General features: G+C 47.5%; 1 protein-coding gene across 1 annotated transcript in view; it reads left to right on the top strand.

Annotated features, from left to right (window-relative positions):
• Positions 1-13,995, top strand: part of VPS35L (VPS35 endosomal protein sorting factor like) — a 98,241-nt gene that overhangs the window by 54,180 nt on the left and 30,066 nt on the right. Inside the window, exons 22-26 of the mRNA XM_080911622.1 lie at positions 1,012-1,092; positions 3,782-3,845; positions 6,317-6,415; positions 8,135-8,212; positions 9,658-9,772. Coding sequence (XP_080767748.1) covers positions 1,012-1,092; positions 3,782-3,845; positions 6,317-6,415; positions 8,135-8,212; positions 9,658-9,772 — 437 coding nt within the window. The remainder of the gene's footprint in view (positions 1-1,011; positions 1,093-3,781; positions 3,846-6,316; positions 6,416-8,134; positions 8,213-9,657; positions 9,773-13,995) is intronic.

Raw genomic sequence — 13,995 nt, 5'->3', positions numbered from 1 at the left:
CCTCTAAAACCAGAGTTACAGGTGGTTGTGAGCCACCATGCTGGGAACTGAACCTGGAAGTAAATGCTCTGAGCACCATGCTGGGAACTGAACCTGGAAGTAAATGCTCTGAGCACCATGCTGGGAACTGAACCTGGAAGTAAATGCTCTGAGCACCATGCTGGGAACTGAACCTGGAAGTAAATGCTCTGAGCACCATGCTGGGAACTGAACCTGCAAGTAAATGCTCTCAGCCGCTGAGACATCTTTCAAGCCCCTTGATAAACTTTAAAATATCAGGCATCAGATACTCAGGAAGCTGAGGCAGAAGGATTGCTTAGGCCCCAGAATTTGAAACCAGCCTGGGCAACACAACCAGATTCTATCTCAGAAAACCCCTCAACCTTGTAAGGGATGAGAAAGGAAAGACATGTTAATTCAGGGAGGCGTGTGCGTAAGATACAGAAACAGGAAGTGAGAATGTGTGCGCTAGAGGAAGGAGAGATGACAGTGACAGTCTGCGGACACAGATGAAGCCCGCTTTTAAAGTTACACACTGGTTTAGAATGTAGTGGACAACACGTAGCTAGTTTGGTTTATCGGGGGTTTCAGATCGGTTCTCGCAGGGGAAGGCTACATTGTAAAATGGAAATTGCTCTGAATAGGAAGTACATAAATAGGGGTAAGTTTAGAAAATTGAGAATACACCAACTTTACATGAAGGTTCATTTTGACAGTTTGTCCTCTTACGTCACGTTTTGCCTGGCACTTAACTTTTGTGCAGGTTGTGGGCAGCTGCAGAAGGAGTTAAATGTAGTAAAGTAAAAGTTTAAAAAAAAGTGATTTTTGCAAGGAGGAGCAGCCCAGCGTGTAAGGAGCACCCTGTGACTTACAGAAGAGCTGAGAGCAAGCCAGAGCAGTGCACCTCAGGGGTGCACTGGGGTTCCTAGACATACACAGCTGATGAGAACCCAACCCACTCTATCATGGCTGTGGACAGAGCTTTTACAGTTGTCTCTTAATGTCTCCTAGGCACCAGCAGGAGCCAACCAAGGACCCTGTCATCCTCAATGCCCTTTTGCACATTTGCAAGACGATGCACGACTCCGTGAAGTAAGCAGCTCTTAAAACGGCCACAGTAAGCATGTGGCTGGGGTGCATTAGGAAGTAAATGGGATGGGCACATCCAGAAGCAGCTGCTGCAAACAGCTCGACCTGGTCTAGATTCCTGGAAACTGGGGCTGGAGAGAGAGAGTGCACGGAATAAGAGTTCCCTTAGTCTCTCAGCGGACTCCTAGGACCCAGCTGTTGGCTCATGATCTCATGTAACTCTAGTGCCAGGGGACCTGACATCTTCTCACTCCTGCAGGCTTCTGCATGCACTTGGCGTATATGATCTCATACGGACTCACACGTGTACACATTAAAAACAAGAAAAATGAAAAGAGATATCTACTCATGGGGGATAGGGGGATGGTTTGTTGCTAAAGTGCCTGTTGTGCAAACAAGAGGACCTGGACTTGGATCCCTGGCACCTATGTCAAAACCAGATGCTGCTGTGCACATCTGTAACCTCACTGGTCGGGAGACAGAGACAGGTGGATTCCCCCAAGCCAGCCCAACTATCAGAACCTAGAGACTCCAGGTTCAGTGAGACCCTGCTCAAAATAGGTGCAGCACAATTGGCAAAGACGCTTGACATCAGTCTCTGTGTTCTCTGCGTGAGTGTGTGCACACACTCCTGTTGACAAGAACTTGCCAGACCTATAGAGCAAGGAGTATAGGCCAACTTTCAGAGGAAAAATGAGATATCATATATTTTTTGCAGAGAGGTTTCTATTGGGAAGAAGGGGCTGGTATTGTGCAAGTGAATCCAGTTCTGTGTCCCCTGGAGATTTCTGAGAGTGGTAGTTGGTACATTGACAGCTCACCCAGCCAGTAGATAGCCTCTTAATTGATACCACACTTAGCTCCTTACTTGACATGCAAATGACATAGCTTCCATTTCTTTTTTAAAGATATGATTTATTTATTTTATGTGAATTGGTGGCTTTTCTGCACATGTGTCTGTGTGAGGGTCTCATGTGGGTCTCTTGGAGCTGGAGTTGCAGTAAGCTGTGAGCTGCGTTTGGGTTCTGAAACTTGGACTTGGCTCCTCTTAACTGCTGAGCCAAGTCTCCTAGCTTTTATTTCTTACATTGGCTTTAAGTGCCCGGGTTGTTGAAAGCTCAGGTCTAGTGTCAGGTCAGGCCTTTCTACCAGAGGATGAGCTACCTCCCCCCCACCCTTTGCTTTTTATGTTTTTTGTCTTTATAATTTTATTTCAATCCATTAATTTTAGAATCTTTATAACTGTGTCTTCAAATCCATGTGTAGTTATTAAAATCTAAATGTTACCAGTATTATACTTTGCCAGGCACACGCTAGCAATCCCAGCACACAGAAGACTAAGGCAGGAGGATCACACGTTCAAGGTCAGACTACATGGTAGGACTTTGTCTTAACAACAGCAATAATAATACATGTTCGTAATAAGTTAGCCCAGTAGACTTTAATTGAGCAAAAAGTAGAAGTAAAGGCTCATAGATACTTACATGTGCAAGGTAGTGTTTGGCTCAGAGGCCTGCAGTGGAGACTGATAGCTCTCAGGTGCTGCACTCAAGGACCCAAGTTCCTTCTGTGTTGTTGCCGCTCCACCCCTGCTGAGTCTTGCTGTCCATCCTCCCACGGGAAGGTGGCCTACCTCAACAGCCCACAGGCCACGCCTTAAAGAAAAGCAGCTTTCTCTGAGGGACACCGAGTGCAAGAGTCACACTTGACCTGCATTCGCTTTGTCAGACCTAGCAATGAGGAAGGCTGGAGGATGCTGTCCTAAAGAACTGCAGGGCACCAAGCATGATGCCGTGCGCCTCTAAGCCCAGTTCTCGGGAGGGTCAGGCAGGAGGCCAGCCTGAGTCATATACATTGAGACCGTGTCTCAAATACTGGAAACAAGGACATATTGTAAGTCAAAAGACAATGCAATATTTGCCAAAACGTACTTTCCCTTATGATGACACAAATAAAACTTTGATTCCTATTGGTTTTCATTCCTGGAGATTAAACCCAAGGCCTTACGCAGTGCTGGGCCATCACTCCGCCACTGACCTCAAGCAGCAACACCAACTGTTTTAAAAACTTAAAAAAACCACAACAACAACAACAAAAACCTTTAAAAATAAACCCGAGGAACTATTTGTATATATAATCAAAGCCAGACTCAACAATTAGAAATGTGTATTTGTGTTAAAATTTCTGTCAGTTATAAATGAGATCTGTTTTTAATTGCATCCAAAAATAAAGGTGGATGGCTGGGTGGAGGTGGGATGGGTAGTCCCGGGAAAATGTCACAAGGCAGCAGGGGACACTAGGAGCTTGATGGCGAGTGTGTGGGCATTTGTTAGTCCTTGGGTGTGTGGTGGAATTCTTTAAAAATGAGGAGATGCCAGGTTTTCTCTGAAATGCAAACTGATATTAGAGCTGGCTGCCTGAATTCCAAAGAGAAAGCTGCCTTCTCTTGTGCTGTTGATAAACACCCTTTCAGAATGGCAGGGCGTCTTTCAGGAGAGGAAACTGACATTTGAATTGTGTTCCCTTTGCTTAACACGTCTGTCTGAAGCTAGACAGGCAGCCTGTTGGGAGTTTCACATCTGGAAATTGCACAGGCGCCTCAGCTCGTTAAGGTGCCTGCCCCTGTTGCTTTTCTGTCCAGACGGCTACATTTGCTGCCTCCATGTTAATTATGCACCATTATTGATTCCAGTGCTCTCACGCTTGAGGACGAGAAAAGGATGCTGGCCCATTTGATCAATGGCTTTATAAAAATGGTAAGTTTGTGGGAAGAAAGCTTCAGTCCACTTGGAAACATGATGTAATGCCTATTCCCACTGCGGAGAGTGGTTCACAGCGTAGTTCCCAGTGCTGTTCATTTTTACTGAGATAAGATGGAATTAGAAATTTTATGTTTGCCAAGGCTCCCCGGGGGCAGAGAGAGCCAGGATAAGCCAACTGTGGGAAAAGTCAACGGGGAGAGGTGAAACAGGGATTTACTGGCTCCTTCCACACAGTGTAGTTGCATGTTCCTGGGGAGTGGTGGGACTTGGGGTCTCCTCTGCCACAGGACCTCCCATCTATGTCACCTTTGGTTCCACCCTCCTCTCTGAGCTTTCTGTCCTGTACAGGCTTCCTTCCAACCCTATGGCCTAGCACGACGGGCTCTAGTATGTTCTGAGACTGGAGCTCTTTGGATAAACTTGTATACTAGTTGCATTTCTTGTTTCTGTTACCAAATATCACACATTAGCTTAAGCAAGGAAGGTTCGTTTTGGCTTGTAGTTCAGGAATACAGTTTGTCTGGAGTACAGTCTGTCAGGAGTCCAGTCTATCAGGACAGGGATGGTGGTGGTGATGTCACCAAGTAGGAACTTGAAGTCACAGCCTCTTTTTGTCTGCAGTCAGGCAGAGAGAGGGGCCAGGGGACAGAAATGCTTGTGCTAAGCACAGTCTCTCCTCTTCTGTAGTCTGGGACCACAACCCAAGGAATACAGGTACTATCTACACTCAGGGTAGACCTTTTTATCTACTCAAAAGCTATAATCCTTAGAGACCTGTTTCCCTGGTGATTCTAAAGTCAGTAAAGTTGACAGTTGTGGTTAACCATCACAGCTTGGGAGGCCTGAAAGTTGCCTGGTGACCCAAATCATAAAGACCAAGAATGAAGAGGAAACAGCTGTGATGTGGATCATCGGGTGGCAAACCTGTCTCTGGGCAGAGTGCCATGTGTGTGTACACCACCGTTGTGTTCATGTGCTGCTGGGTGGCAGTTTCCCTGAGCGTGGAAGCATAGAATACCTATTTGATGATTGTATAGTTGTAAATATTGCATTTTTCACATCTCCCCATCACCCTCCCACTCCCCCCACCCTTTTCCAACAAGTCTCTCTCTTATTTTCATGTCTTTTTTGGTTTTTGTGTGACCCACCGAGTCTCATTAGCGTTCCTTGCATGCGTGTGGACATGGGATTATTTACTGGACCCTGGGCTGATTACTGTGACAGTTGACTCCTCCCTCAGCAGCCGTCATCTGCCTTATTCTCTTTGTATGTCTGTGGGTTGACTGGGCATCAAGGCTTCTCTGAAGGGTGTCAGGCTTGATGGAACTGGGAACGCCTTGCTTACTTTCCAAGGATGTTGCTAGAGGACTCCATTTTCTTCCACGTAGCTTTTTCCTGCCCATTCATGTCATGTTTTTATATCTCACATAGTGCTGTTTTTCATGGGGGGGGGGGGGCGGAGTACAGTATGGAAGTGTGAGGCTGTCCTGACTCATCTTAATTCTGGGTGTTGCTGAGGTCTTACTGTGCTGCCGAGGCTGGCTTTGAACTTCTGGACTGAGGAAGTCATGCTGCCTCAGTATTAGGATTGTAATGAGGTGTAGGCACACCTCACACACCTGGCTTGGAATCCTCTGTCTTACTAAAACAACAGAATCCAAACTGACGGGGGTAAAAGTGTTGAGAACCGGTGGCCTGCTCAGCAGCAGGGTGAAGCTGCCTGCTGGTTCCATGGGTGTCATCAATTCCGATAAAAATTCACACTCGGCCTTTCTGTTCCCAGGTAGAAAATGGGCCTGGGGGTTTTACCAAGTGCCTGTCCTTTCTCTTTGACTTACGAAGCATGCTGACCAGGGCAGTTTCTCTTCTTCTGCCTTTGTCTGAAGGTTACTGAGTCACAGGGGATACGGTGTGAGCCTCGTATCTACCATGGGGACAGTAAACTGATTTGAGGAGTGCTGGAGCCTTCTACTGTCATAAAGGGAAGGGGTGTCCAGGGGCTGTGGTGGAGAAACTTCCTTTGTGGCCCTGGCTACCACTAGGAGCTGCCGAGGTCAGGAAACTGTTGGGCGTGGCCTGTCTCAGGGAAGCCCCTGTCATAAATGGCTCCCAGGGACCCAATTTATGTTCTGTGAAAATTCCATGATTTCCTTTCCTTCCTGCTCTGGAAAATTCTATTTTTGCCCAGCTTCTAATTTGTGCCCCTGGACTGCTTGTCCTTGCCACAGAGCTGGGTGGCTCAAGTGGTGTTTCAGTTTTACTTGGGCTTAAGGAACATGAGACCTCTGTAGTCAGGGGGAGGGAGAGAGAGAGAGAGAGAGAGAGAGAGAGAGAGAGAGAGAGAGAGAGAGAGAGTATGCGTGTGTGTCAGTGTATGCACATGAGTGTGTGGATGTGCACACATTCGTCTTCCCACTAATAACAACACTAACTGCCTTTTCTCATCTCTTTCTCTTTGATTCTAGGTGTCCTTTGGCCGTGATTTTGAACAGCAGCTCAGCTTCTACGTTGAGTCCAGGTCGATGTTTTGCAACCTGGAGCCTGTTCTTGTGCAGTTGATCCATGTGAGCGTTCTTGTCATGTGTTCTTTCAATGAGTGTTGGTTGGTTATCAGTACACCACATTCTAGCTCAGTTTGGGAGTGTTCCTGAGGCTAGGTCTCACGTAGCCCAGGCTGGCTTCAAATTCACTATGTAGCTGAGGCTTTGCTTTAAGCTGCTGACCCTCCTGCCTCTACAGCACCGTGCCCACACCAGAGTGCTGGGATCAACCAGCCTGGAGTGTGTGATTCTTCAGACACCCTCCTGCTACTCTCCTGGGCTGGAAAGTTGGTTTCTCGGAGACCGATCAGGTCCACAGCATTGCTTAAGTTTTTGAGCACTCACAGTCATCTTTTTTCTTTCTTTTTATGTTTCATTGATTTTCTTTCTTCTTGTCTAACCTTCTCCCCCATCCCCACCCCCGGCCTCTGAGAAATTTGTATGCTCTCATTTCTGCATGATAGCGACAAGAGTTAAGTGGTCTGCACTGAGTCCACTGATGAGCAGGTAACCTGGAGGTCCTTGTCTCTCTGCTCCCTTGGGCTAGCATTCTATAGTCTTAGTGACCCCTGGGTCAAAAGAATTAGCCAGTTAATTTAACAGTTTTGGTTATTATTAAATAAGTAAAATTATACACACACACACACACACATACACACACATAAAGGAAAACAGACTGGGTATGGAGCACAGTGGCAGCTTTTATTTGTGAGGCTCTGGGTTCTATGCCTGTATCCAGCAGAACATGAAGAAGAACACCTCTTACACAACCGTAACTACTTCCTGCTGAAGTGTGGACAAGCTTGTCAGTGCTGCACAGTCCCAGCCTTGGAATCTGATCAACTGCCATACCAATGCTTATTTTCCACTCCTCGTCTGTCGCACACTCACACACTCACACACACACACACACACACACACACTCACACACTCACACACACACACACACACAGGCATTTGCTTTGTCACCATAGCTGCCGAAAAGTCCACTTATGCAGAGTGTGGCTACAAGGGATGGAATTTGGTGCAGTTTTGAGTCACGAGCTACATGACACCAGCACTTTGCACAGAGTCCAACAGTTGCTGTTCCTTAAACTCTTCCCTGGATTGCAGCTCCCTGAGGATGCCATGGTACACAGTTTGGGAACCAAAACTCCATTCTTTTTAATCGATTAACACCTATAGAAGAAGAAGAGCACTCTGTATGTGCTCGTTTCTTCTTGTGTTATTTTGCACAAATCATTCTAAGACGTAACTCTAGAGACTTTATCTATAAATTGGGGGTTGGTCATAGTACCCACCCAACAGAGTTCTAAGGCTCAAATGAACTAGTGATGTGTGTCATCTGAGTAACAGACAACGCTGTGGTTACTGTGGTTAGTCTTAGCTCCATGTGGTTACGTTGCTGGGTCTACTAGATTTGGAAGTTTCCTTGGGATATGGAACTTTTGGAAACGGGGTGAATGAACCCTGGGTATTCTTCAAAGCACAAAGAGTTCTTAGTTGTGCTCATTGACACACATGACCAACGCAGCTAGTGCCCTTTCCCCTGCTGACTTGGAGGTGTTTGCTCAAGCCACGACAGCCTAACCTGCGTAAGTTCGGCAAGCATGTGGGGCCACCTGCTTGGCTTTGTCTGCTTGTTCGTATTGATGTCTGTGGAGCCCACAACCTCTGGAAGATGTTAAGTTGGGTTTTGAACATTCATTACCATTTCTGTTTTATTGTCTCCTCATAATCTAGAGTGTGAACCGGTTGGCAATGGAAACAAGGAAAGTCATGAAGGGAAATCACTCCAGAAAGACGGCTGCGTTTGTCCGGGTGTGTTCTAAAGATAAGGGCTCCAGGCTTGGAGCTTCGGTGGGCCCTGAGTTTGCACATTGCTAAATGCTCGGAGGTAGGGCTGCGGGAGCTGAATGTACCATCATAAGGATGGCTTAGTGTTAATTTTCTAGATTTGTTTTTCCCAAGGAAGTGATGGGATGATCAGCTTCTGTACTGTTTTCAAAAGAAATGTCCAAGAAGCCTAAGTTCAACACAAATCATAGATGTCCAATCTCCAGTTCCAAAACTTTCTAAAATCTGAAACTTGCTGTGCTGCTATCAATGGGCAGCTCCATATGATGACTGTTTCCTGTATAAAGTTACTGAAAGTGCTGTACACAGCTGCCTTTCCTTGCACATGTATAATGCACATAGGGAACATAACAGAATTCTGTGTTTAGACTTGGGGGTCCCCTCTACAGGATACCCCACTGTGTATTATATACACAAATATTCCAAAATCCAAAACTCCTTGAAGCTAGAAACACCTCAGACAAAGGGATGTTCTTCCTCTGGTGTTCCAAGGTGGTTGAGATGCGTTTGTATCTCTGTGTGCCAGCCATGTTCTCTTGAATTTTTCCAATATATTAATACAAAAGTTTCTCTAGCAATACCATTTTCATATAATATCCTCATGCCTGTGACTGGAAGACCTAATATAATTTTTGCTCTTAAGGTTATATCTGAGTCAAAGTTCATCCAGATGTCAGCCTCTTAAGTTGACACTCCTACTCATAGTAGAGTGGTAGTGTCCCATCTTTTAAAGTGAAACCACACCCAAGTGATTATAGTGAAAGGAAGCGTCCACCTCTCCCTTTTACCTTCTCCCTATATCCTTAGGGTCAGCCACTATTAGGCATTTTATCTCCAGCTAGCTTCCCACTACCCCCGTATTGTTTTACATGTACATTTTATATATTGATGGATGTTGTTACATACAAAACATTCTTTTTAAATTAAATTTATTTATTCACTTTACATCTCAACACTAGCACCCTCCCCTCATTCCACCTTTGCCTTCTCCCTTGAGGAGGAGGAGCCCCCACCCCAGGTATCACCCCCCCCACACACACACACATTAAGTCTCTGCAGAATTAGGCACATCCTCTCCCACTGAGGCCAGACAAGGTGGCCCATTTAGGTACCCACATATTTCTTAGCAAGCAGTTTCTCTTTTGCGTAAGTAGAGTGAGGGATGAGTTTTCAAATTCTCTATTTTCCCCCTTTCTCCTTCCCCAATGTCCCAGGGCACATCAGAATGGGGATTGATGGGGAGTGCGTGCATGCGTGTGTGTGTGTGTGTGTGTGTGTGTGTGTGTGTGTGTGTGTGTGTGTGTGTGTGTTGGGGAGAACAGACTGAGTAAGTGCTGTGCGTCTGCTTTGAAACGGGTGTAGTAAACGTGAGCATCTTGGTTAACCATCCCTGTCTCCCATCTTTCTAGGCCTGTGTTGCCTACTGTTTCATCACCATCCCCTCTCTGGTGGGGATCTTCACCCGCCTCAACCTCTACCTCCATTCCGGTCAGGTTGCCTTGGCCAACCAGTGCCTCTCCCAAGGTAAGCCTGTCTCTCTATCCTTGATGCCCCCTTGCTACTTAGGATGTCTGACCCAGCCACATCCATCCCTGTGTGCACGTACTGAGCAATGCCTTGACGGAGGAAAGAGCACAGCAGCCAGGGAATGTTTTTAAATACTTCTCTAGTAGGAAGCACGGGAGTCAGGCCACACAGAGGCGGAGCGAGACAGATATTTTTATGTCTTGACCTTTCCCAGTCTATCTCAGACCTGGTCAGACATCCTGGGCTACCATGCCAAGAGAGCCTGAGAAGGCGAGGCTGCTTTGCCACAGCAGACTCAAGGGTAGTCTGTGTTTGTTCATGTGTCTGAACACCAGACGCATGGAAATACCCTGCTATTGGGGTGACACTCCACTCCCTGAGCAGCTCACACGAGAGGCTTCTTCTAAGTATGGGAAGGGTGTTGGGAAGGTGAGACCGGGAAGGGAGGGGGTGTAAGCTCAGCACCATGGTGTTTGAACTCCAGGCTGCTGCCTTCACCCTGACTTTAAGCTACTGCCGGGCACAGTGATGTGGTGTCTGCTTCATGTTTAAAAATTCATCTGATGATTTTTGCTCAGAGTCTAAATGCAGTCGCACTAAACCTTAAAAGCCCATCACTGTTGCCCTGAAAGCCACACAGAGCAGTTACTGGCCAAATAAATAATGCAGCCAATTACTGAGAAGGAGAGAGCTAAATAAGAAGCTCGTGGGAGCTGGCTGCTTTGTTTGTCTCCAAGAACGTCCTCCCATCTCAGCTGCATCTCTGAAGCATCACCCTCTTCCTGGTTTATTCCCTGGCTTGTTTTCATCCTGCCTTGACCGCATCTCCACTTTAGGGTAGGCCTCTGCCAGGGCTGAGTTCGGGGTCTCGAAATCCCCTTTAGACCATCTTAGGATCTTGTTTGCAAAGGTCCCAACACAAGATAGGATCACGCTGGCATTTACTGCAGACATTCTTGCTTGTCACCCTGGATCACAGAGCATCCACATAAACTCACACACCACTGCTTCCTACCTGAAGGCAACTCAGAAACGCCTCCCTGTCTTTTCTTTGCGCCCTTACTCCAGATAGCTTCTTGTCCTTGTTTGTCGGTGGCTCGGAAGAAAGTGTGTACTTATAAGGAGGGTGTGGGAAGACAAGAGGGAAGGAGTACGCAGCCTTCGGATGGAGTGAATGATGTGAGCAAAGGCTGGGAGGAGTAGGGTTGATTAGTGTGATTGGCCACCAGCAGGGTGTGCTGAGGCCCTGACTGCTGGCGGCTTTCAAGTCTCCAGGACACTGTGGGTCTGCCTCTGGTCCTGCCACTTTGGGAAATAGATGGCCTCAGACAAATCCGCCTTTTTGTGCTTATCCATGAACAAAGCAGAGGTGATGGCGTGTCCCGTCGACTTTGAGAATAAAGGAAGCGGTAACCTGAGAGCCGAGAGCTCCGGACCGCTGGCACAAGGTGGCTGCAGAGTTGGAATCTTAGCTGTCTCTGCAACCTCAGCGTTAACATGGCACTGACTGTAGCTGCAACGTTAACAGCACAGGGCTTTGGGAGTTTTGAGGGCCCATTTCTTTCTCCGGGTGTCTGTCTTTCTCTCCTCCCCCCCTCCCCGTTTGTCTCCTTCTCCGTGTCAGTGATCTTGCTATGTAGTCCTGCCCTGGCTGGGCTTCAAACTTATGATCCTCCTGCCTCAGCCTGCAGTGTGTTGGATTTATAAGCATACGCCTCTACACCCAACCCTTTGGATTGCTTTCTCACAGGCAAAACCCTCTGGTCTGTGGGAACGCCAGCATTTCTTTCAAGATGGCTGAATTGGGCTTCAGATCAGGGAATGTGCAGCTCAGTGCAACAGAGCAAGAATGCCAGCTAGGCTCAGGGCTGTGACCAGAGCCAGCTCAGAGCTCTCTACCCTGCTTGTAGTTTTGTTTCTATTTTTACGTTTTCCTTTATTCTTGAGGCGTTCATACACGTATACAGTGAAACATAATCATATCAGCCCCCTATTATTTTCTCTCCCTTCAGCCCCTCTATTCCCCGTGTAATACAGAAGGTCAGTGACACATGATCCTCTTCCAGCTTCAAGCCTTTGTTTTTAATAGCCCCCTGGGTCTACTTGGTGCTGCCTGTGTGTGCATGGGTTTAGGGACACCCACTGGAGCATGGGAAACCTGCTATATCCTATTGGAAGATATCAGTAATCTTCCCAGTACATTCTTTTTAACTTTGTATGTTTTAAACCTATGACCCTCTGCTTTTTCCTTCTTTATGAATCTTGTTAGTTACTGGAGAATTTAGTACAATGTATTTTGATTACAGTCAGTCCTCAGCCAACAACTCACAGATCCACCTCTCACACCCAACTAGTCCCTCCCGTTTCTCGTTGTTTTATTAAACCTATCAAGTCCCATTGGTGCTGCTCTTGGATTTCGGCACCCACCGAGTGCCGTTGACCCTATTCCTTCCTCCCAAGGTTCAGAGATCCTTGTGGAGGAGAGGGGCGTAAGAAATAGTGTAAGTCAGAGGGGACGGAGGATACAAGGGAAGTGTTCCCCAGACACAACAGGACAGTCGTATATATGAACTCAGTGTCTGTGGCAGCATTTCCAGCACCTGCCTGCATGTGCCCAGGCCAGACGAAAACTCAGCTTAGAGAAGGGAAGCAGGCAAGAAGCTCCACTCCTGGCTGGGGGGCGGGGAGGGGTGGTTATTGGCAACTGCCAGCTGCTGGGGGAGGAGAAGGCAGCTTTCTTCCGTTCTCTGCACCTCGTTTTCTTCGGTGCTCCCCAAGCCTTGGCAGGGACTGTAGCAATGGGGTGAGGTATTAGTTAGGGCACAGCACTAAGACTCTTCCCAGCACTCTGGCCAGTATGTATCTTTGCCTTGACTGCTGCTCACTGCAAGAAGGGAGCTTCTCTGACCAGGGCCGAGAGCAAGCCCAGTATCGGGTGTAAGCATGAGTGTTTATAAGGTAATCGGAAGTAACAACAGCAGGCTGTACCTTAGGGCCTGTGACCACAACTAGAAGTGTGGACACGGCAGTACACTCGCCCAGTGTTGGCAGGTGTGTAGGCTAGTGCAGTTACTTGGGAAATCAGTCTGGAGGGTTCTCAAAGAACTGGAACGGCCAGATGACCCAGCAGTTCAGCTCCCGGGATATCGACCTACTACAGAGGGACTATCACATCCATATTCATTGTGGTCTTGCAATGTGGTTCCGATGTAACAGAAGGGTGGAGGAGGGGGTGGCCTAACTGAAACCCAGTAGTTAGTAAACTAAGTTCAAACTGTAATGTTTGAAAATTTTCAATGGAATTATCTTGCATGGATGGTTAATACTGCTCCCAAGTTTGTGTCATTTAAGGCATGAGCTACGTCCCTAGGAGTCACTGTTCAGGGAGGTGCCAAAGGTCCCTAAAACAATAGAGGCTCTTACCCATCATAGCTGCATGGTAAGGCTGTTGCTGAAGACACCTCTCACTGGCTGTCGATACAGAGAACCTGACCTCAAACTGACCCGCAGACTCCCTCGTTACTGGCTAGCTTCCATAGTGCTAGAAGGTTCTGTGTAGGCTATCGTAGGAGAAAAAGGCCTCAGTGGACCCACCTACCACCGGACTGTGCATGCTGCAGCACTGACTTGCCCAGAAAGATGGACCTGTGTGTGTGGCAGTGGCTGTCATGGGTGGGCGTGAGGCCTGCTCCACAGCAGGGATTTTTTATTAGTTAATTTCATACAAGTCCACAGTGTTTTCTGTTTTCTTTCACCCTACCCGCTCTCATTCCCTTCTTTTAACTTTCACTTTTTCCAGTGTACTTTTAAAGATGTTAGCCAGAGCCTAGTTCATATGCTCTGTCTCTGGTAAGCTGTACTGTACTCAGCTGCTGCCCTCCCCCGCCCCTTCCCCCACATTCCCTGCTCACCCCCCACCCCCTTACCCCACCCCCACCTGTGGACAAAGCAAGGCTAGCTCGGTCCTTAACCTTTCTTGATCCTCACCCTCTCTTAATTGCTTCCCAACTGTTGTTAATAACTAGCAACCAGGTCTTGGCTGCCCTGCCTTTTCTTCTCCTCCAGACGGCCAAGCCATGGGGCCTTGCTTCTGTTTGCTGAGGTAGCAGGGCTCTGGCATTGTGTTCCCCCTCACCTGTGTGCTGAAGGTGCTTCCCAGATGAGTGGTAACCGCACGATAACGTGAGGTGATGATTCTTTTCTCTAGAACCCCAAGCTGG

Source organism: Micromys minutus (genome assembly GCF_963924665.1).
Source record: "Micromys minutus genome assembly, chromosome: 2".
NCBI lineage: Eukaryota > Metazoa > Chordata > Mammalia > Rodentia > Muridae > Micromys > Micromys minutus.
This window is presented reverse-complemented; position numbering and strand designations above follow the sequence as displayed.